The 24,094-nt window shown below is 37.3% G+C and overlaps 1 protein-coding gene across 13 annotated transcripts in view; it reads right to left on the reverse strand.

The window, feature by feature from the left end:
- The window catches only part of DOCK10 (dedicator of cytokinesis 10), a 271,344-nt gene that overhangs the window by 14,823 nt on the left and 232,427 nt on the right, over nt 1-24,094 (reverse strand). For 11 of the 13 annotated variants that reach the window (XM_077155290.1, XM_077155289.1, XM_077155287.1 and 8 more), the window contains exons 34-50: nt 23,811-23,922; nt 22,969-23,090; nt 22,771-22,885; nt 22,616-22,682; nt 22,341-22,388; nt 21,647-21,748; nt 19,097-19,221; nt 18,076-18,188; nt 16,558-16,695; nt 15,584-15,766; nt 14,925-15,035; nt 13,224-13,439; nt 11,718-11,775; nt 11,302-11,400; nt 8,473-8,579; nt 6,993-7,115; nt 5,437-5,550 (exon numbers count right to left, since the gene is read on the reverse strand). In XM_077155290.1, coding sequence (XP_077011405.1) covers nt 5,437-5,550; nt 6,993-7,115; nt 8,473-8,579; nt 11,302-11,400; nt 11,718-11,775; nt 13,224-13,439; nt 14,925-15,035; nt 15,584-15,766; nt 16,558-16,695; nt 18,076-18,188; nt 19,097-19,221; nt 21,647-21,748; nt 22,341-22,388; nt 22,616-22,682; nt 22,771-22,885; nt 22,969-23,090; nt 23,811-23,922 — 1,953 coding nt within the window. The remainder of the gene's footprint in view (nt 1-5,436; nt 5,551-6,992; nt 7,116-8,472; nt 8,580-11,301; nt 11,401-11,717; nt 11,776-13,223; nt 13,440-14,924; nt 15,036-15,583; nt 15,767-16,557; nt 16,696-18,075; nt 18,189-19,096; nt 19,222-21,646; nt 21,749-22,340; nt 22,389-22,615; nt 22,683-22,770; nt 22,886-22,968; nt 23,091-23,810; nt 23,923-24,094) is intronic. The other 2 variants (XM_077155291.1, XM_077155294.1) reach the window with 2 other exon arrangements.

Genomic DNA, 24,094 nt, shown 5'->3' on the forward strand with positions numbered 1-24,094 from the left:
GAGTAAGTGGGAGCTGGAGCAGCAGAATGAAGAATTTCATATGCCATCTGCTAGGGTTCATGTCCAGAGTTTTTGGAGCCAGACTATATATCCAACAGCAGCTCTGAAAATATTGGGAAGGCATGCTTACCTTTCACCCAGGGAAACTATTAAAGCAAAATCAACTGAGCCACAGGACACAATTTTAAGGAAGGCTTCCATTTCATCTGCATCTATGGAATAAATTATTTATCAACAGGCACATGGGGTGATGAAAACAAAGGGGCAGTTTCTATTTGCTTTACCTCTAAGGGTATGAGTAGATTGTATTTCAAGCAATTGGAAATGGACTATCTGCATTTATTTTGCTAATTTGATTTTTTTTGTTTTTAACTTTTTTTTAATTGTATAATATAATAAGATACAAAGCAAAGAAAGAAAAAAGCAATAATTTTCAGAGTACTCTTCAACAAGTAGTTACAGGACAGATCCCAGAGTTTTGTCATGGGCTACCATATGATCTTCTCAGATTTTTCCTTCTAGCTGCTCCAGAATATAGGAGGCTAGAAGGAATAAATATTTTTTTATCATTGCAATCAACTTTTTTTTTCTTTTTTGTGATAAATAACATGTATAGAAAAAAGCAATAAATTTCAAAGCACAGCATAACAATTAGTTGTAGACCAGATTTCAAAGGTTGGTATGGGTTATAATTCCACAGTTTTAGGTTTTTACTTCTAGCTATTCTCAGATACTGGAAGCTAAAAGAAATATCAATTTAATGATTCAGCAATCATATTTGTTTTCTAAATCCTACCTTCTCTGTATAACTCCACCATCACCTTTGATCTTTCTATCCTACTCTTTACGGGTATTTGGGCTAAGGCCATTCTAAGTTTTTCATGTTGGGAAGGGGGTGTCAATAATAGGGGATAGGGAGATGGAACTAGCTGATATTCTGGAGAGGCTGGGCCTCTAGATTTCAGGATTTATCTGGTCCAGGGACCCTGGTTTGATTTTTTTTAAATGTCATTTTACAATGCAATAATTGCCCTCATCTGTCATGGTTAGGAAGCAGTATATTCTAATTAATGAACAACTTTGATTTAGTAGAGATAGCATGCATAGATTATGAAACTTTGATTTAATAGATTATGATAAAATGAATGTCTATGAAAACCAAAATGATTGACTGTTTCCCAGATGTTTCTGCAGATACTTCAGAAACTTGCGATGCACTCGGATCACCACAGGAATGTCAAATATAAGTGCTCCTGCTATCATAATAGAAATAAAAAATTCACAAACAAAAGAATGCATTCAAAGAGGAAGGTCACAAAATATTAATAATGGGGTAAATGCTGAGAGAAGCTACAAGAGTGCAGAGAAATGGCTGATTACAAATGTGAGCTCAATTATGATGCTAAAATATATATTAAAGTGACTTTGGGAGGGGAGCCAGAGGGCATATCACATCCCAAAATGGAGAGGGTGGTTTGCAAACTATACATACACCTTCCCTCTCCCTCCCATCCTTTTTCTATCAAGATTCTGCAGCGTATCTATACCCAGGAAAGTGTGATATAGAATCACAGATCTATATACTTCAGTGAAAAGGATAAAATTGCCCTATGCCTTTCATCAAATTAATTCCAGGGATAGCAGTCTTTTAAGTTATGCAAGAGGCGTTCACTTGCTTTCATGCTAAACACCAGGGCCTAAGGATTTCATTGATTAGAGTTGATGTTTGATCACTGCTGCTGTTTCATTACTCTGAAACGAATACTTCAGGGACAGTTAAGGATGCTTTATGTAGGCTGTTATGTGTAAAATTTCCATAGTCAATGATGGCAGGTGTTGCATTAGAAAATCCATGCTATGTAAGACTTGCATTTTTAAGGCCCCTTGCAAAGAAAGAACAGCTTTCAACTTGTTTTCTAGGGTCTGGCTTGTTGTGGATACAATAAAAATTAAACAATCCAACCAATGTTATAAAATGAAAACACTAGCCCACATGGGACATTGAATATTTACCCAAAGGCCTTTTTGGAGACAAAGAGTCTACTGCAAATTATATTCCCATAATCTTTGTAACACGATTGTAAAATATGTCAACTTGGGTATTAAAAGGTGAATTTTGCAAGGACCATAAAGCAATATCATGCAAAGGAAATTACTTCTGCCCATGGGGATTATGCTAATCAAGGAGTCAAGATTTTATCTCAGATCTATGGAACCTTCATTTGCTACATGTTCTGGGGAATGTTCAAATCTATTTGGTATTTATCGTCAAGTGTGAAGTGACAGTGGCGTGTGCTGTCTGCTTCTCTTGAACACCATGGCTCACAGCCTCCATTTGGTGTCTTGGGAAAGGTATTTGAATAGCATTTGAGCAATGATGAATGCGGCTCTAATTTGCTACTTTATAGGACCGACCTCCATTAGTTCTTGTGCAAGGGTCACTGGGCTTATATAGTGTGTGCTTAGGCAGGCATTCGGGCTGCAGATTTAACAAAACACATTGCATTTTAAACTCAGGCTGGAATTTTTTATAATGGACAATTGAGAATACTGGCAGCATTAGGGAAAAAAAAAAAAAAAACCCAAAAACAGAGGCGTACAATTAGCACATTTTACTGAGGAATCTGAAAAAAGAACAAGGTTAGGTCATTTGAAAGTAGCTCTCTCCAAACCTCCCCCAGCTTCCCCCTCAGTCCTTTTAGTTACAGGGTTTTTCAAGTATTCTTTTAGTAAGTGAGTTAAAGACCCATGACCCCAAATTTATAAATGAAAGTAGGAAATACTGGTATAGTTTGAGTGTGGGAAGGAATTTAAAGAATTACAAAAAAGTATGCGCTGGTCAGACAAGCAGGGCTGAGTGTGGCAGACAATGCATGGATACTGAAGGAATTTTTCTCTTCAGCTTAGTCATCTGCCATTATATTGAACCAAATGAAGTTCCCATTTTTGTAGATAAAAAAAACATATGGTTCAAAGTAATACAAAGAAAATTCTTTTGAGTCATAGAGAGCTCTAGATACTGGCAGATTATTTCTGCTTTGGCTTGTCCTTCTAATTTCTTACGTTGCCTTTGTCTGCCTCTCCGGAGATTTAGCTCTGCCTGCTGGGAAAAGACTTATTCCACTGTTGATCTTTTGTGTTGGGACTTGTGTTTTGACTGTTTCTATCACCTCTGAGAATGCTCAGAGTTCACTACCGTAGAGCCCCCTGTCTCCAAGATGGTCCTTTGGAAAAGGACAGAGGTCTTTCAGCACCCTGGAATGGTGCCACTGACACCTCCCACGCCCTCTCCTGAAATTCTGTCCACCGTGATCCTCTTACTAAGCTTCAATTCTCAGTGGCCTGAAATGAGCAGACGACCTCCACGGCGAAGTCTACTGCATAACTGCATAAATATCTCAAATACGTGGTGACACCCCTATTTATGTGTATATGCGTTGGCTTTCAGACTGCCCTACCTTCATGTGGAATGGGTATACATATACAGGAAAAATAAAGGATACATTTTTGTAATTCAGATAACTGGAATGAACACAATTAGTTCCAGGAATGCAGGATGATCACCAAGGGAAGAGAAGCAGGATTATCTCACCCTTTGTATCAAATGTTGATATGCACAGAGAACGTTAAGGTTCAGTAAAACCATTCAGAGGAGGGAAGTGTGAGGATTATTAGAGCATGCAAATGGAGAGAGAGAGAGAGAGAGAACTTACCACAGCCTGGAACAATCAAGACCAAAGGAAGAAAAGAGTAAAGATCTGCATTAAAAACTAGTTGGAAAGCAGCATGGTCCCTTTCAACCTATTAAACTACCTGCATATAGATATAAGCTATTAGGTAAGCAATGGTTTCCATGATGCGTGTACTCTATCATGTCACTTTAACTGGGAAGATCACCTGAACTGCCCTGGAGTCATGCCTTAGTTGGCCAAATGCACATCTTAGTGCCACCTTCTCTCGCTCAGTTACCCTGAGGCCACCTCCCTCGAAGCCTCATATTTCCCTTGCCATCCCTCAACTCCATGTTTACTTTCTGACGGCGTTTTCTGTCCCCTTCTTACTAATATCTCCCCAAGGTCACAAATTGTTCACTTTCTCCGTGGTTTCCAAGATATTTCTGCAGTTCTCTCTTCTTCTCCTACAGATTCCCACACTCCTCTCCCCCCACTAGCAACCATCACTGCAGATCAGGCTTTTCCCCACGTATCCAAAACAGTCTGGATTTACTCCTGTGTCCCTTAGTCTCTTTTTGTAGACAGTTTTGTCTCTCTACATCTGTCAATCACACTCCTAGCCTCTATCTCCATGATTCTGACCCTGAGAATCATGGCTGTGCACTGAGGAAACTCCGGGTTGGATTCATTTATTTATAAGTGACTACTCAGTGGCACTTTCCTTTCAAGGTAGAGAAAACAGCAGTTCTTATTCATTCAGAAATCAGTCAGAAAGCTGCCTTTGGTGATTAGAGAAAAAAAAGACATTTTTCAAAAGACTTCAGTGGAAATGATCTAGAATGACCAAGCTCGATTTGGCTCTTTCAGCTGCAGCCTTAACAGACTGTGAGGAAAACTGAAATTTATATGTAACTGGAATCTATATGCAATTGGAGGGAGAAAAGGGGCAGTGAGAGGCTGGAGAGGCATTCCAACTGTGAAAATAAAAGAAGGGAATATTTGTCCGTAACAGTAAGGGTCTGAAACAGGTCTGCTGAAATAGAAGAGTGTTATAAGCCTTCCTGGAAAGAAATAGGATGGTGCCTGGTCTTCACCCACGTAAAGCATTGTGTGGAGACAACCATAATTAATATATAATAGCTAGTCAATCTATGGCTAGCAGATAATTTCAGTCCTGTTTGTAGCTTATGCGGTAAACTCAGAAAGATAACCTTAAATTTATGTTGACCTGCAGTACAGAAAAAAATAGCCATCTTGTATTCTACCTAGAAACAGTGGTAGTTTGAAAGTAAAAGAAAGGAAATTGCATGATTGTAAAGTCAAAGGTTCCCAGTTTTCCCATGGCAGTGTTTCAATTTCTTTAATATCCTAGAATGCCATGAATTCATTTTTAAAAATAAGCTCAATTTAATGTCACTTTGCTATGTGACATATAGCTATAATTAGGTAGTTTAGGGTCAACTGGGAAGAAGAGGATGCTGGAAAATAAGACAACAATAGCACACTCGTCCTTGAACAATTTAGAAATCACTCTTCTTACTTGACTGGTTTTAAGGCCTATGGATTCTTCTGCCTGTTTGTTTCCCAATTTAGTACATTCCTAAATATAGACATTCGTCTACAGAGAACCACTCAGGTATACCCAGACACCCCTCCTCCCACCCCAACCCATGGTACACGTGAAAGGTGTCTCACAAAAAGCACAAGACAACATCCAACTGCTCAAAAGAATTACAGGCCACATTGCTTCTAGCGAACTTACCTGCCCGTAAAATGCCACGCGATAGTAGCGACCAAACAGCCGCTTCTCTGAATTCACGACCTCTGCGACTTTTAGGTAGGAGCGATGAATGTCATAGTAGAGATCCGACAGTTTCTGAAACCAAAGATCGAAAGATTTCATGAAGACGATTCTGATATAGAAATAAGGCGTTTCTACTTTTGAAAACTGTCAGTAATTCACCAGTTTAAAGCAGGAGAGTCTAATGCCTAGTGTTGTTTTTTTTTTAAAAATTTAATTTAATTTAGTTTTTTTAAATACCAAAAAACACAAAGCAAGTGCAAACATTCCTATTTTGATCATTCCATTCCACTTATATAATCAGTAATTCACAATACCATCACATAGTTGCATGTTCATCATCATAATCATTTCTTGGAACATTTGCATCTATTCAGAAAAAGAAATTAATTGAAAACAGAAAAAAAAATTTATACATACCATACCCTTTACCCCTCCCTTTCATTGATCACTAGCATTTCAAACTAAATTTATTTTAACATTTGTTCCCCCTATTATTTATTTTTATTCCATATGTTCTACTCATCTGTTGACAAGGTAGATAAAAGGAGCATCAGACACAATCACATTGTCACATTGTGAAAGCTATATCATTATATAATCATCATCAAGAAACATGGCTACTGAAACACAGCTCTACATTTTCAGGCAGTTCCCTCCAGCCTCTCCATTACATCTTGAATAACGAGGTGATATCTACTTAATGCATAAAGAGGATAACCTCTTGACTCTGTTTGGAATCTCTCAGCCATTGACACTTTGTCTCATTTCACTCTTCCCCCTTTTGGTTAAAAAGGTTTTCTCAATCCCTTGATGCTGAGTCTCAGCTCATTCTAGGATTTCTGTCCCATGTTGCCAGGAAGGTCTACACCCCTGGGAGTCATGTCCCACATAGGCAGGGGGAGGGTGGTGAGTTTGCTTGTTGTGTTGGCTGGAGAGAGAGGCCATATCTGAGCAACAAAAGAGGTTCCTTTGGGGTGACTCTTAGGCCTAATTTTAAGTAGGCTTGACCTATCCTTTGTGGGGTTAAGTTTCAGATGAACAAACCCCAAGACTCAGGGCTCAGCCTATAGCTTTGGTTGTCCACACTGCTTGTGAGAATATCAAGAATTCAACTTGGAGAAGTTGAATTTCTCCCCGTTCTCACCATTCCCTGAAGGGGACTTTGCAAATACTGTTCCACTCACTAATCAAATCACTCTGGGATTCATCGGGGCATCAGTCTGGGCAAACCAAGAAAATCTCATGTCCTACCCAAGGTTCCAAGTACTTATGGTGTTCAATCAAGCTATCTACATAAGTTATATTAGGAGATGCACTAGTCAAAACATAAATTTTCTACCAAATAAACATTTTTTGCTTTAGTCTCATACATAAGTTGAAATATTAAAATATTAATTACCATCTATTTTCAGCACTCTGCAGTAAAGACATTTCTTTGTTCTTCCTCATGCAAAAACATTTTTAAAATTTGTACATTTAGTCACTATTATACACCCAGTGGTTTTAAAACATACTTTGAAGTCTCTCTGCTTCTCAAAGACAGCAATGATGGGTTTGTTGACGTCAGCAATGAGCTCATATCTCTCAGACTTCCAAAGAAATTCCACACACATGTAGAGCTGCTCCACCAGGATATTCTGCAATTCCCCAAATCAAAATGAGATTTTACATGATTAACAGTGATTGCAACTTGGTGCTTGAAATACCTGATGTCAAATCTGCTGCACTGTCTAATGTTTTCTTAAAGAGATTTCTGTGTTCCCTATTCTTGTCGTTGGCATTGACTTTCTCCCAGCAAGCAATCTTGATGTCATTTTGCATTCCTCCTTTTCCATTGCTACGGTCCTCTAATTAGTCCCCCATGCTTGCTAATTTAAATCTATGACATTCTTTCAGATCTGTCTAGATCTTTCCATTGCCACTGCCACTGACCTAAATCAGGCCCCTATTCCTTCACCCCTGGACCCCTGCAGTGTTCTAGCAAATACGATTTCCTCCTTGTGGTAGGTTGAATTATGTACCCCAGAAAAAAAGCCATGTTCTTAATCTTAATCCTCTTCCTGTGGATGTGGAACCATGGTAAATAGGACCTGTTGAAGGTGTTATTTTTAAGGGATGTGGCCAGCTGAATCAGGGTGGCTCTTAATCCTACTGTTGGAGGTTTTTATAAAAGAGAAAGCCATAGAAACAGGAAGCTGGGTGTCAACAGAACGCACAAGAGAAAGGAGAGGACAAGGCCATGTGATGAGTAAATCAAGGAACCCAAGGATTCTAGGCCAGAGACACAAAGCTACAGACTCGGTGGAAGCTAACCTCCTAGGCTCTGTGACTGTGAGACAATAAATTCCCATTGTTTGCTAACCCATTGTGTGGGATTTAACAGAGCAGTGTAGAAACGAAGACACTGTTCCAATAGGTGCTCTCCATTGAGTGGTAATCTTTCTTCCTAAAACATAACTCTGATCATGATCTCCATTGCCCTAAACCTTTGTGGGAACTCCAATGTCTACAGACTGCGGCCCAAACTCTTCAGCATGGCTTTAAAGGAGATCCATAGTCAGGGAACCCCTCCCTTTCAGTGTCTTCCCTTTTGATACTCAGTCATTGACGTAATGCATTGTTCATACTATATCGTAACACTCCACTCCTGGAAAACTTCCTCACCTGCACACTTGGGCCTGTTTTTTCGTTGTACTTAGAAAAGCCTTCTTCTCACATTCCTTTAAGCCCCGTCAGATGTTAAGACCCAGTGAAAAAATCCGGAGAGGTTTGACTTAGGTTTCTGTATCCCCATTCTGATCACGTTCATATTAAAATGGCTTCTCTTTTAACTGCTACTGCATATGATGCCAAGATTTATAGTTATTGGGCCTCTATTGCCTCACTGCAAAGACTGTCCTTTTAAGAGTCTAAATCTTTGGGAGCTTAATGTTATAATCCAGCCAATGCCTCTTTTTACTCAGTTATTGTACATGAACTATATTTTGGTCTAACCTCATTGTATGGTGTGTCCTGCATTCCTGAGTCTTCTTTCATTGCTCCTTCTTCTTTAATATTTGGTGTAATGCTCAGAAAAGCTGGCCAGCCCATAGAGAACATACCTTGAGAGGGCCAAGCAAAATACATCATCATCATCATCATCATCATCATCATCATCATCATCATCATCATCATCATCATCATTATTATTATTATTTTGCACGGGCAGGCACCGGGAATCCAACCCGGGTCTATCATTATTTTTTAAGACAAATCTTGCTTGGATTAGATAAGGCCTTTCTTTGTGATGTTACAAATGGCAGTATTATAAAGCTCACACATTCAATGGAATGGTTTTGGCATGGCTGTTGATAAATACTCTCTGCCAGGCAACCAATATTTCCTTTTAATACTTTTTGTGTCATTTTCACAGAGCATATCTCCTATAACCTCTCTGAGCCTGCTTCCCTCATTTATCAAACTGAACAAAATAATATCTATCTCAAAGGATGGCTGAGAGGGTGGAGAACACTGATATTTGAGAAGACAATCTGGTACTATCAGAGCACTATGGAACAGGGCTCAGTATTTGTTACTTTTCACGCTTTAGCAAGATCCGGACATCTTTTCACATTTTCTTAGCACCTTGACCACCAAGATTAACAAACGCCTGGCTTAACTGATAGAGGAACACATTTGATAATGGGTAATGTTGCCAGAAGAAAGATAGGATTTGAGGGGTGGGAGGTGTGGTGGGGGTTGGGTGAGAAAGTAGCCCTTAAACCCAGGTGCCATTGCAAACTATGAGCTCTCAGGCAGGTTATTTAACTTTTCTTGGTGTCAGTTTTCTCACCTGTAAAAAGATGATAAAAAGAACAACGCTGACTCTTAGCATTGTTCTTGGCAACTAATTGAGATGTTGCTTGTACAATGCTCAGTACATTACTTGCCCTGTAGCAAGGACAATTTATATTATAGCTAACATTTTTGTGTGCCATTTTCATTTTAAATCATCATTTAATTTGCTATGTAATTAATTCATCACACCCGGAACATGCTAGAAATGATAATAAATATTGCAATCCAATCCTCGTTTTTAAAAATTCTATTCTATTATTCTGATAATAATAGTCTTTCATTAAGTAAATATGTATTAAAATACATGAGAATTTACTATAGGAGGAAAAAGTCTCAACCTGCTTCTCCTAGGATGATCATCATTTATCAGCACAATCACATTAGTTAGACGTTCTGGAGGGTTTATTATTATATGCATTTTTGGGAAAGGGATATTTTAGTCTTCTGATTCAGGAACATAGTAACATAAAAGTTACATTAAGGACTTCAAATATATATGCCAGTGAGCATTTAATATATGCCAATGGATATGGAGATATGCTAATGGATCACAATGACCACCTCCCCTAATTTAAATTTTGCTAAATAAATTGAGCCTTTTCTCAGTGGGTATGTTCTGTTATATTCTGTCATCACCTTAAATCTCAAAGTGGATGCTTTAATAATTTTGAATAGTAAGTATTTATAAAACTTTTTGGCATGCCAGTTCCTACACTTCTCAAACTGGCACCTGGTTTTATTGGGTTTCTTCAGTTTTGTTTTTAGTTAGAATTAGAGCCAGTCTTTATGGAATTTTATGGTATCCAATCATGATAACAAAAAAATAGATGGGAAGGAAGGGCACATTAAATAAAACAATGAACTTTGTGACATTTTATATGAACTTTTCATATAAAAATAAGGCTAAATTAAACTTTTATATTTATATGAACTTTTCATATAAAAATAAGGCAAAATTATGATGTGAACTTGGGCAAGGAGAAACCTTAATTTTAGGGTGGACATGGCCAATGATGTCACATTGGCCTCTTCTCCAAGGTCCCCACATAAGTGACCTCACTCCCTCACAGTACACTTGGTTCTAATGTCTTGTTTAGTTCTAATGTCTTATTTCCAAAACTCACTGCAATGGACACATCTTTAAAGAATATAAAGGACCAGTTATGTTTCTGAAATATTACAAGTAAAGTCTTTATGTTTTGTTTAGATATTTTGATTTTAGCATCTAAAGATCTGTTTCTGTTGTTCATACATTGAGTATTCCTCTGTGTTTTGAAAGCAAAAATGGCATTATCAAATACAGTGCAGTTCATAAACCTTGGGTTTGAACAAACATTTTCAAGAGAATGTCGGTCAAATATATTAACCATGTTGCTATTTTTTTTTTAACAAAGAGCAACTCTTTAATTATTATTAAAAAATCTTTTTATCCCACATTAAAGATGGCATATTTTTAATGAATGGAAATCCATCCCATAAATAATTCTATGTAATAAATTGTCAAAATCAATTTATGCTTTAAAAAAATGAAGTGGGACATGCTGATTATATAGTCCTGCATGTGTACTATATTTATGTCTTTATTTTTACATCCCATTTTTTGGGAATAAACAGTGTTATTGCACTTATAAATTCATATGGACTCCTCTTGCAATTTTAAAAGCTTCATCAATTTCAGAATATAATCCCAACAGTAGACCAGTAGGCAGACTGATAGCAAGCTATGGCCCTAACTCATAATCCTGAATTCTGGATAACATGCAGTTCTATTTGCTGAGAACTTTATGGCAATGTAAACTTTATAAATTTTGGATGAGATTATCTGAATCTTAGGAGCTTAAGGTTTGATAAGGAAGTTGTATAGGTCTGAGATAAATTTTGCTCCTAGCAATGCATTTAAGACAGTTTCTTTGTAAAATCTAAGCAGCGACGCCATTTCTTCTGCATGGTTACTTGGGGGTCAACAAGCATGGTTAGACCACTCACTTCCTCCACCGGGAGTTGTTAGTAATGGATTGCTATCACAAGGGTGGACATCCTCCAGGAGCAGGGATGGTGTGCAAATCTTTTCCATTTTCCAGTAACCTATGGTAGTGCAAGACGAGGTTAAGACACTGCTACACATTTGTGTTAATATGAGCATATTAAGCTACCAATCATTACCCAATGAGGCATTCACATTTTGAACAAAGAAGCTGTTAGCCTTGCTGCACATAAAATATATGATAACAGCATGATAAGAGATGAAAATGTAAAATTACTACATAATTAAAAATAGCTATGAAAGTGAACGTTACTTTGTAAAACACAACTGAGATGAACAAAATCTAGAATTAATAAATGACTCCAAGTTAGATTTCAACATATTGATCTCTGGCCTTTTTCTTACATGGTCCTCTTACCCTTTCTTTTCAGGTATTCTGCAATGAGGGCAGCAATGTGGATGTAGCACATAGCAGCCTGTGACAAGAAAGGGAATGAAGTTAACTTCTTAACTTGAAGGTATGCCATAAATTTTACTACATATCTGAGACTAATCTTTCAAGGTGAGTCAGTATCCCATGTCAGAATAGGTGAAACAATCCTTTGTAAAGGCAGAATGAAAAAATAAGAATCAGATTTCCAAGAAATTCACAATCAAAAAATGAAATGAGTATTTGGGAATTTTTTGGTTTGTTTTTCTTAACCTAGTTTCCAGGTGAGAGAATGAGCTGACCTGGAGAATTTTTCCTTAGAATTAACTTCCTCCCTTAATATTTAAGACTACAACTTTTTTTTTTTTGAGTCACGATTCTCTTTTCTTAGTAAAATTGATAACCCATAGCCTCTGGATCTAATGTGGAAGTAAAAATGAGCCACCTTCTTACTTTTTCTGCTTCTAATAGTGCCTTTCTTGAAATTTCTATGGCTTTTAAATGGTCTCACAACTTGGCATGTGATTAGTGTGACTTTCTACTGTAACATCTGTGATCTCTTCCCCTAAACCTTACCTGATTACATATGGGTGATATTTTATTTTTTCTAATACCTCTGGTAAAGCCTTGACCAATGTTGAACACACACTAGAAGCGTGACTTCTTGGAGATTCCAAATGATTTCAGCTTTTTCCTTTTGAAATTTTATAAAGGAATTTCATGGCATTCCAAGGGAACTGGAGTTTCTCTTTCTTGTCTTCATCAAATTGCAGCCAAGCTAGGCCTCTTGTGGGCTCCATTTTTATTCCAGGGTTCCTAATCACTATATGTGCTTAGAAGAGCTTCAGGGTTTAGGACTGTCCTAGACAAACTGACCTCATCCACAAAGGGGCATATTTCCAGGAATGGGGCAGAATTTTCCTACTTGGTACCCTGAAGTTGCTTGGGTGCAAAGAATTGCTGCATATGAATCCACTCAGTGTTTAAACTGTTCTGAAAAAAATTAGATATTGATTTATAATCTTTGTACAGTGAACTCTTTATGTGGCTCTTAGGAGTGTTACTTTTTTACACCATCAGTTTAGACCAGCTGCAAATGAGGAATGATTAGCCCTGCCCAAGTTTACTCACCATGGTGCCAAACTTCTCTGTTCAATTACAATTGCAGGGAAAACTATCTAAAACATTTGTTTATATAACTCCTAATTTCCAGACACCTTTACAACTGTCCTTCTCTTAGCCTGAGGTTTTTAGCATTCAGTTCCGCATTGCATTTCATACAACTGCAGTTGCCCACACAGTCTCTGGCCTTTACTTGATGCCATTTACTTGGGGTCAGGCCTCCTTGAGTCCTACATGCAAATTTGATGTGCACAATATATAACTGGGTCATATCTAGATTAGTGGAGCATTTACAATTTATTTTTTAGAAGCAAATTCAATTGTCATTATAAAGAGGACAGTGCTGATGGAGAATGAGCCTTTGCTAATTACCTCGGATAAATCTCCATTTCTTGCATGGATTTTGGCCATGCTTTCCAGCCAGGTCCTCCTGAGCTCGGGGGTGCTTGCATAGGAATTTGCCAGGCTATACTGGAGATCCACCAACATCTCAGGGTCTTTCTCATGCTCCTTCATCTGAGCTGTGGCCATCAAGACAGTCCTTATACGTTTAGTCAGGTCCTTCACCTCTGCTGGGAAATTGCTGTTCTTTGGAAAAGAGAGAGCTTGGATCATTACTTTGTTTAGGATTCATAGGTTAGCTTACTTCAAGTTTTGCTATTAATTATGGTTTGTAACACAGTTTGGTACATTCTATATATTGTGCATATATATGTGTGTACATTTACATGCAGTCTGTGTATTGAAATTGTTGTTATACTACTTTGAAGATAAACATTGTAATGAGTTCCATTCTTTTATTTTGGAGCCCATCTTTTTCCAGAGACACATCCTGATTTTCCTTTGAGATCTTCTCCTTCCTGACTCTAGTTTGTGTGATTTGAACTCCATTCCTAGACATGTGACACTGTTCTGGCCGTTCATGTTTTTTGATTCCCCAGGCCAGCCTTTGGTTGAGGAATGGGCGTGTGCTACATGGTTGGTCAAAGAGATTCAGTTCTGGACGTTAAGTGACACTAATTGAAATGTGGTGTTTTTTCCAGTCATAGGATGCCATGAGTATTCTAAGAGTTTCCGAAAGAAAGCCCGTGGGAGAACCTATAAACAGGGAGGGAAGGTAAGGAGAAAGAGGGGGAGAGAGGGAGAGAGGGAGAGAGGGAGGGAAACACAAGAACAGATGCAGCAGAGAGATGAAATCTGAAAACCTCATTTTTCAGATCACTGTGCCTGAAGCTAAGTTCTACCCTTGAACCTTCCAGTATAATAAGTCTTCAGAATGTGCTAAAAGAAAGCTGAGCTGAATTTGGGCAAGAAGGGATTGAGTGAATCACTATAATTCTAGATATCTATGGTAAGTCTTGTTATATACCACCCAACCACTCAACTTTGAAACTCCATTTAACATATCACATGCTAAAGGTATAAGAAAGGGTAACTAATAGGGTAAAAAGAGAGAGAGAGAAAAAGATATGACAGATAAAATCCAGAAGGAAAAATGGTTGAAGAAAGTACAGCCTTTATAGTAATAACATTAAATGTTAATGGATTAAATGCAATTAAAAAAAAGATATAGATTGGCAGCATGGATTAAAAAAATAGGATCTATCTATCAATTCAAGTAAGTAAACTCCATGTAAGTGCTCAAAGTCTCAATAAACAAAATGCAGAATTTGTGTGTGTGTGTGTGTGTGTTTTGTATGCTGTATGGTGGGGGTCACATTTCATTCTTTTTCCATGTGACTATCCTGTTATTGTAGTACCATTTGTTGAATTATTTTTATTTATTTATTTTGGGGAAATGCATGGGCCAGGAATTAAACCTGGGTTCCCGACATGGCAGGTGAGAATTTTACCACTGAACTACCCTTGCACCCCCTAGAATTTGTGTATTTTTATGATTTTGATTTTCCATAGAAGAATCCTCTTCAATTTACCCTAATTTTTAAAAATAAAAAGCCCACAAAGGGTGGTGTGATGATGGCTCAGTGGCAGAATTTTCACCTGCCATGCTGGTGATCCAGGTTCAATTCCTGGTGCCTGCCCATGTAAAAAAACCCACAAAGCATTTCTTACTTTCATTTGCTTGTCTCCATTAGCAAAATTATTGGTAATTGCAAGAGAATGTTGAAACCGAGAGCCTCCAATCCCAGCGTCTGCTATTAACTGGCTTACAGCCTTGATGAGCTGGAAGAGAAAAGAAAAATGAACATCAAAGTTAACTTAGACATAGTACCTTTAAAGAAATTCCTTGGATTGAATGAATATGAAACAATTTCCCCCTGCAGATCCAATGAATGACAACTTTATGTATGGAATTTTCAGAGGGTCATATAATCTCAAACTTTCCATTTAACCTCAGTGATGGCACATCCCTCAAATTCCTAAGGAGGGCTTCAGGAAGCTTGGGATGCCTTGAAGAAAGAAATTTGCATGTTCCAGCATTTGCTGGGATTTGGTAAGCGAGAGCCAAACATGGTCTCCTAAACTGTATATTCTAAGTGATTCCATATCCTGGTAGAAGAAAGCAATGCACAGGTAGAGATGTGGACTCTACTGATTTCTGCTCAGCTGCATGGTCTCTATGAATAGGAACTGAGGGTGGTGGAAATCTTCAAGGATGAATCTGGTGGAAGGGTTGGTACCTGGTTGCCTTGGGGATGGTAGGTTTTTATCAATGCTGAAACTGATCAGAAGTTCAATAGCATGAGACAATGAAAACTGGTAGTCCTTACTTGCAAATGGGATCGGACAATTGACTTCTGCTTGTTAAATTCAAAATTCTTCCTCATGAAAAAGTATAGAAGTGCGGAGGCTTCTGTCTGAGTTGACCGTGACCTGTGGTTACAGCATTTTAGGACTTCATAGCAGAATGATCCACAGAGGTCTGCTGGCCCTTGAAAGAATGCTGAAGGAAACTACGCAAATGAAAGCACAGTAAAGTGAGTCGCATTCTTTCATTTTTGTTCTGTTCAGTCTCATATTTTAAAGTTTCCTAGAATGAAATATTTTTTCTTAAAAATCTTTTTTCTTAAAATCTTTTTTCTTCCAATTAGAAGAGGCTAAAATTTTATTTATTTATGTAACAGTTTCCCTTTTCTTCTTAAGAATAATTGTATTCTTAAATCAGCATCCCTTGTATCAATAATTGATGACAACCCAAAAGCTCCTTCAGAGCTTTAAAATGTTCTTTAGTCACCCGACATTGTTAAAATCATAGTTATTACCATTTACAGGTATCCTGATAGATGGTGGCTGAATCTACTTTACTTTGGATCCTTTGCCAAGTTAAAGGTAACCTGGCATGAAGAGTGTGCATTTTACCTAACTTGATGCCACAAACACTGAGAACCCTAAGAATTAATGAAGAGAAGCTAATTTTTTTTTGCATGGGCAGGCACTGGGAATCCAACCTGGGTCTCCAGCATGGCAGGTGAGAACTCTGCCACTGAACCACCATCACACTGCCCAAGAAGCTAATGTTAATTTCATTTTTAATATTAATATTAATATTTTAATATTAATGTTAATATCCAAGTAGGTAGGCTGTCAAGGGTGTAAAATCATTTTGAGACCATGAATCAAAGTCTAGTAAAAGCAAAAATAGAAGGAAACAAATCTTCTTCCCTTCATCTTGAGAGATGCGGGATTAATCTGTGTTTAGCATCACCCTTCACTGAGCTTTCACCGGAACCCGGCAGACCCTTACCTTGCATACGAACAGCCTCAAGGAGGCAAACACGTGTGTCAGTGCTGTGGCCGACTGGTTGACTTGGAAAAAGAGCATGTAGGTATCAAAGACCCTTTTCATCATTGAATTTTGACAGTCAGATTGTTGAAGTTGTCTCTGGAAATTCAGCGAGAGTTCATTTAAGAGAGTGGAACAGAACAAACACCTGCATTTTTTCAAGAAATATGAACTACAAACCTACTATGTGCTAGGCACGATCCTATGGGCTGCAAATCAAATGAGGGATAAGAAGACAAGGTCCATGTTTCCAATGAAGCTTACGTAACAAAGACTGAAAAAAAACTACTAAGAAGCTAGAGTAAAATGATATGCTACAAAGTGATTGCTTTGCTCAGCAAAGACCTTTAATGAATTGACATGTGAGCTCAAGAAGCCTGTCCTGCTCCCTGCTGAGGAATAATTGACAAATGATAAGCTTCACTTATTCAAAGTGTACAATTAGATAAGTTTCAACATAGGTATACACCCATTAAACCATCACCACGATTAAGATAATGAACATATTCATCATCCGTAAATGCTTACTTGTTTTGTAATGCTTATTTATATTCCCTCCCTCCCACTTCTCTTCTACATTCAGATCAAGCAATCGCCGATCTGATTTGTTTCCATAGTTGGCATTTACAGAAATTTATATAAATGGAATCATCTAGTATGTGACCCTTTTGTTTGACTTCTTTCACTTTGAATTTTGAGATTTGTCCATGTTTTACGTGTTTGGATAGTTTGTTCCTTCTCATTGCTGAGTAGCATTCCATCGTATGGATATATAATGAAATTTTAGTTTTGGGCTATCATAAATAAATCTGTAGTGAACATTTATGCACAAGGCTTTGTGTGCATAGATATGCATTCATTTCTCATTCCTAGGGCTGGAATAGCTGGAACACATGACGGCTAAATATTTAGCTTTTAAAGAAACTGCCGAATTGTTTACCAAAGTGATAGTACCATTTTATATTCCCACAATCAGTGAACAAGAGTTCTAATTTCTCCACATGTTCTACAAAACTTGGTATATTAGCCATTCTAGTAAGGATGTGTTGGTATCACTTCACCAAAGAAGACAGGCTTACATGAAAAGATGCTTGACATTATTAGTCTTTGGATCTGGCTATAAATTTAACAGGTAGCACAGTCTGTCTTTCCCTTTGAGATTGTAAAAGTACACAGTTAAGCTCACTCAGCTAAACTTGTCTGACAGTGTGGCAAAAGAAATTAGGAAGAAAGAATGTCTATCATTTGGGAATAGGGAAGTATATACACGTGTATTTCAATCAAAATTAACTTCTGCTAAAATCTAAATCTCATGTTAATATATTTCCTACTTATAGCTATATTGATTTAAATTAGGTTAACTGATTTATAGAACATAATGCTCTATAATGAGAAAAAAAAAACACGTTCTTGACTCCACATGACTGCTTTCTCCCTCCCATTTTATCATCTTGCAGAAGACGTTATGATCCCACTCACCTGGTGGGTCTGAGTGAAGAGGGCTAGCAGGTCTAGAATCGTGAGGCACACCTCTGTGGCTATGTTGGCCTCAGTATCCACATGGTGCACGAGGTCTATTTCATTGGAGTTGCCTACAAAATATAAAGTAAGGCATGCATATACTTTCTAAGAAAGTTCCTTGTGCCCCAAAAAGGACTTTCTTCTATTATAACATATTCAGAATTTACCGATATTTCTATTAGTAATTTATGAAGTCAAAGTGCTTTTGTTTGTTCAATTTCCTTGTTGTTTAAATTAAAAACACTAGACAGAATCTTTAGTGTGAACTCTTATCTTTGCCCATTCTAGAGTTTCCAAAAGACCAGAGTTCTTTTCCATTAAGTTGTCCATTGATAGGGTCATGTTTCTTTATAATGGGGGTGGACCAAGTTCCATGCTAATAGACCCAACTTATAATCTACAGCCTGTACTAACAGCTCCTTGGAAAGTCATAAAGGCTATATTTACAGGTGAAGTCATATACCTTCAACAGATAAACTTGTGAGTCTCATGTCCATAATCACTAGCATTCACATGATACAAAATACACTGGGCCTCATTTTTAGCTCTTTTCACCAGCCAAAATGTATGAATTTACTAAATTCAAAGTGTTGCACTTAACTGTTTCTAGCAAAGGGACAACTTCATCCTCTTTCAAGAGAGATGTTAATAACCCAACTGAGAGGCCACCATAACCCTTGCATTACATAAAGCCACTTGTTTTCAGGGGCCTCACACTCTATATTGAGAGTCTTGCCTTTGGTGCTGTTTCTTTCCTTCCCTTTTGTCCCCACAAGAACACTATATTTTTGTGAACTATTCTGATGATTCTCTCTGAGAAACAGTCCCAGGGCCCCACAGCAAGCCTTAAAAGCAGTACTTTCAGTTATGCAACAATATTCTTTACATTTCTGAGAAAACTGCTGTGCATTTCCTGACTTACATAGATCTAGAGAAAAACTGGTAGACCCCTTGTTCCTGTAATTTCTGGTTTACTTACTTGTCATGGTACTGTCTAGCATCTGTAAGAGTTTGGGGTTCGAAAGTGCATTTTTGCCTCGTATTATAGGTAAAGTTTGTGATCTGTGCTGCTTATGTCCTTCATGACTGGAAGTGGTGTGCATCCTGAAAATTAAATACGACAAGTGGTTTAAAGTAAGCCGAGGATATAATTTATCATGTTCATTCAAGTGTTCTAGATTGAACTAAATATAAAAAAGTTTGAATAGAAACTTTTCTTGAAAATATTACAGGAGACATGACAAAAGAGGCTTTTAAAAGTACTTTTGGAGCACTTTTATTTAAGCCAAAATAGGGTTCAGAAGGATAATAGACACTAAATTTAAATCAGTTCAAGGATACTCATTATTGTTTAATGAAGTCGTGGGCTTCAATGCAAATCTTTTTTTTTTTTTTTACAAAGAAAGCCCATTAGCAGGTAGGTCGGCCATTTGCTGATCAGAAAGAAACAGTAGAAGACACATTATGTAATACTGTACAGCTCAGTTTCATCAAATTATTTTTTTAAGAGGTAAAAAATAAAATCTGGTGTACAGTAACCCTTGCTTTCCTTTGTCTTTGGAAATTCCTTGTGGTTTATCACCCCTTTGGGCCATGTCCACAAGGGGGTGCTTGCTGGCTTGTGATCAATGTCTGGGAGGTAGCTGGGGGGCCTCTGCCACCTTTTGGGGGACAACAGTTCTGGCCTGCCATGGCTCTGATTTAATGCCCTGTGGCATTTCCACTTGGGAAAATGAGCCAGTGTATGCTGCAGAAGTAAGAAATACCTCCTACTCCTGACTTTGATTTAAACTATCATTTGACCAAGAGTATTGGTTGATTATTCTTGGGATATGCTCTGTCCTATATGCCACTCAGAGATACATTTTTGTGAGCCAAGCAGGAAATAGGGCTGCTTTGAAGAGTCAGGTCTAGCCAAGAGGCAACATTATTTTCTCTTTGTCACATTCTTAAAGCCCATCTAGTTCTTGCTGAATCAAAGGGTCTGATGGGTTAAGGCCCAGCAGCTCTCATGTGGGCTTATCAGGAGCCAGGGTTGGGAGCATTCCTGAAGCCGAAAGGAACAATGGTTGTGGGGTGTATGGCTTAGACCTGAGAGATGGGTTTATTTCCAGGGTTTGAGTCTCCTTCAAGTCTGGAACAACTGGAGGAAAAGCCCTGGTTTTGAGGAGAGAGAGCCTGAAATCTGACCCATCAGACATCCACAGAACGGCAGTGACCCCAGGTGGGTTACCGTTGTCATTAAACATGGAAAATGGTTCTTTACATTCGTCTATTCTACTAGCTTTTGCGAAATCTGTCCATTACTATTTTTATTTATTTATTTATTTTCTGCATGGGCAGCACTGGGAATTGAACCCGGGTCTCTGGCATGGCAGGTGAGAACTCTGCCACTGAGCCACCATTGCACCGCCCTGTCCATTACATTTTATAGGGCAATTTCAAGGAACATTATGGACTGAAAGGCAAAATTTATTCTATGATTTATTGACTATATACATTTTCATATTTCTTTCTAAAAATGGTTTCTAAAATATTGCCATTTTCATATTATATATTATGATGATGCCTCTGGGAAGACTAAATCAAACTGGGAAAAAGTTTTGCCAAGAATTCTTATTTACTAGATGCAGAGGAGCTCTGAAGTGTGATTTAAGGTCAAATGTTCCTCCTCAGGAAGGCTAATGAAAGATGGTTCCAGGTTCTATAGCTCGTTAAGTCAGTTTAATGATGAGGAAATATAAAGTGAGCACATGGATTCCCCATTGCCTTTTGACCCTTTAAAAAACAGTTGCAGCTTCAAACACATTGCTAAAATATTACCATTACTGAGAGGAATAGGGACACTAGACCTCACAGTTTATTACCAAGAGACTAGCAAAAATTAGAAGAGGCATTTATTGGAATTATGTCTACCTTTTTTAGGTTCACCAAATTCAAATATTCATTAACCCTCATCTGTGTAAGGTATTTGCTCTAGGTTAACTGTACAAATATAAGAAAGTTCTTACAGGAACTAGAACAATGTATGTCACTATTACAAGGCATTAATAATAGGGTAGTATATTACATTACATATATATATATAAGAGGGAAAAATACAACCAATGCAAAAAATGGACTATAGTTAACTATAACATTGCAATATTCTTTCATCAATTGTAATCAAGGTATTATACTGGAGTGTTAATAATAGGGGGGTATAAAGGGTTTGGGATTTTTCTTTTTTGGAGCAATGAAAATATTCTCAAATTAATTATGGTGACGAATGCACAACTTTGTGATGGTACTGAGAGCCATGATTGTATACTTCGGATGGACTGTATATTTCATGAATAAAACTGTTTAGTTTTTTTTAAGCCCTAGTCTTGCTCCTTTAATCTTTACAAGCAAGTGGGGCAGGTGGGAGATACCCCAGAAAAAATTTCAGAAAAACATACCGAGTTTCTTGAAATCTTAATTTGGTTTAAAATGCACACTCACACAGACACATACACATGATTTAAGTATGACTCAGATGTGACATTACCATTGTGACAAGAGACCTGATGTCTGGCAGGAAGGATTAGATCCCTTAAGAGTTCCATTATTCTGGGTGGATTGCACAAATTTAAATGCAGCAGCAATTTTTCTGCAAGGAAAACTGGTTTTAATCATAGCTCAGTATTTATAATTTATATAAAAAAAGGAAGGCAATTGAAAAAGTAGTTACTGAACACTGACATATTTCACATTAATGAGAAATGAAATAATCTTTTCTCGAAATTTGGGTTTAAAAAAGGAGCTGCTGTCTCTGTGTCCCTCACAAGAAAAGGATGACAGGATAATGTTATTCCAGATTACTTTGAAAAAAATTCTAGTTTACTGGAAGTATTTTTTTGTAAATAGGTATCTTCCAAGTTATATCCATAAAATGACAGATAAGCTTGTTTGGAAGACACAGGAAATGTGGTTTCCTTTTAGAAATGTGTATTTTTATACTTTTATACCTGGACAATTTTAACTCTTTTTAAATCTGTTATGCATATAGAACAATCTTCAAATTTCTCTAAGGTGAGGTCAACCTAACAATCCTGAATTTCATGCTAAGATTTCTAACATATATTTGTAAGTCTAAGTTGATACATATAGAGACATACATGTATCTATCTATACATAATGTTAAAAAAATCATAGTCATTTTGAAAAGAACAGATTATCTTATTGGAATTTAAAATTATTACCTTATTATATTGCGTTTTCCTAGGTATCTGAAATTTTGAAGACAAACACTAGAAAGAAAAAAATGCCCAATTCTAATTATTCATACCCTTTTATATAAATAAATGATTTATCCAAATACATTAAAAGAACAATATTAAATTTTCTTTAAATCTTTGATTTATTAGGATTGATAGTGAATTCACCATATGGGCACCATATGGCAGTGAAGGATGGCAGACTGAATTATTTTGAAGGTTGGAGAAGAATATGTTATCTGCCCAACTTGGAAACTTACTCTAGGATGCTGAAGAAGTCAGATACCTCTGGACTGGGTGCTCTTTGCCAGTAGGCGATCAGGGTCTCTGAAAGGAAATGGCATGTAGTGTGAGACTCTTTGAAATTAAATTTCCTTTCTTTTAAAAAAAAATATTTTTAAAGAGCTCACTTTACCCTCTGAAATTGTCTTCATAATGTGAAGAAAACACATAAGAAGACTCCTGGTTTCTGCTTGATCTAATTTGTCAAATCGAAGTGTTGAGCCGATCAGAGATAGGGGCCTTGGGATCTGTGGAATTAAAGAACCGACAGGGATTAAGAATGAGAGATTTTGACTTATATTGCAGAGCAAGTTTGGGAGAGCGGTTATACCTTTTCACAGTTGTCCGTTTTCTCACTGCTTTTGTCATTGGTACTTGGGTTGGAGTCAAGACTTGCTAACGATGCTCTGGAATCAGCAGGGTTCACTGTAGAAATAGCTATTGATGAAAATGCTGTAAACACAAGCCACAGCACACATATGGTAATGAGATGTATGGGTACAAAAAAATGCTAAAATGATAAACCAAAAGGATGTTGATTACTGAGGTGGTAGCAGTGCTGTGAAAGGTTAACATAATATATTCTTGGAATGACATTAAAATATGCGATTTTTTGTAGTATTATTAAAATGACCACTCCACCATTAAGGATTTTGGAAAATCTGGGCCATTATAAATGAAATCAGAGAAAAGCCTGCCCCTTTGATTTTTTAAACTTTTTAAAGAAAAGTACTTCCTGTTTAGAAAATGTGCTAATAAAAGTTCATAAGAGTACTTCTGGGGAGGGAGTTTGCAGCTCTTGACAGTTTGTAAGAAGTTAAAGTGACATTTCCAAAATAGTTCTTAAAAATAATCTTTGAAGTTGAAGAGCTATTATACTTTAAAAGGCTGTATGCAATGAAAATTTAAAGAGTGTTTCCAGAATGAAGCAATTTGATAACATCTAAATAGATTGCTCCTTAAGCTAAGTAAAAAAGAAGGTTAAGTGGAAAAGGAAGTCACTGGATGGCATTCAAAGAAATATGTAAAAAACACTCTTCTGCTATATAAACGTGATGTGCTGGCCATATAGATTATGGATAATGAATGAAGGATTGGGTAAAAAGCACAGTGGGATACAATGTAAATACAGATGAGAGTTATAAACAAGTGTGCTCACAACATCTCAAGTACCTGCTATGGAATTTAAAACATCTTTAGAAAATGATGTATCCACGGAGTTTGCATGCTTCATCGCAGTCTGCATTTGAAATCCTCCATTTGTGCTCAGGTCATCTCTAGACCCCTGTACTCAAAGTGCAGAACAAATTAATGGGAATTGCAAGATCTCAACACTGTGATCCCACGCATGCCTATTTCATTACATGCTCAGTGGGATGATATTTAGCCTGATCTTTTCATTACATGTTCAATGGGATGATATTTATCCTGATCTTTTATATTCCACAAAAGGATCT

The sequence above is a fragment of the Tamandua tetradactyla genome, chromosome 3 (genome assembly GCF_023851605.1).
Source record: "Tamandua tetradactyla isolate mTamTet1 chromosome 3, mTamTet1.pri, whole genome shotgun sequence".
Lineage (NCBI taxonomy): Eukaryota > Metazoa > Chordata > Mammalia > Pilosa > Myrmecophagidae > Tamandua > Tamandua tetradactyla.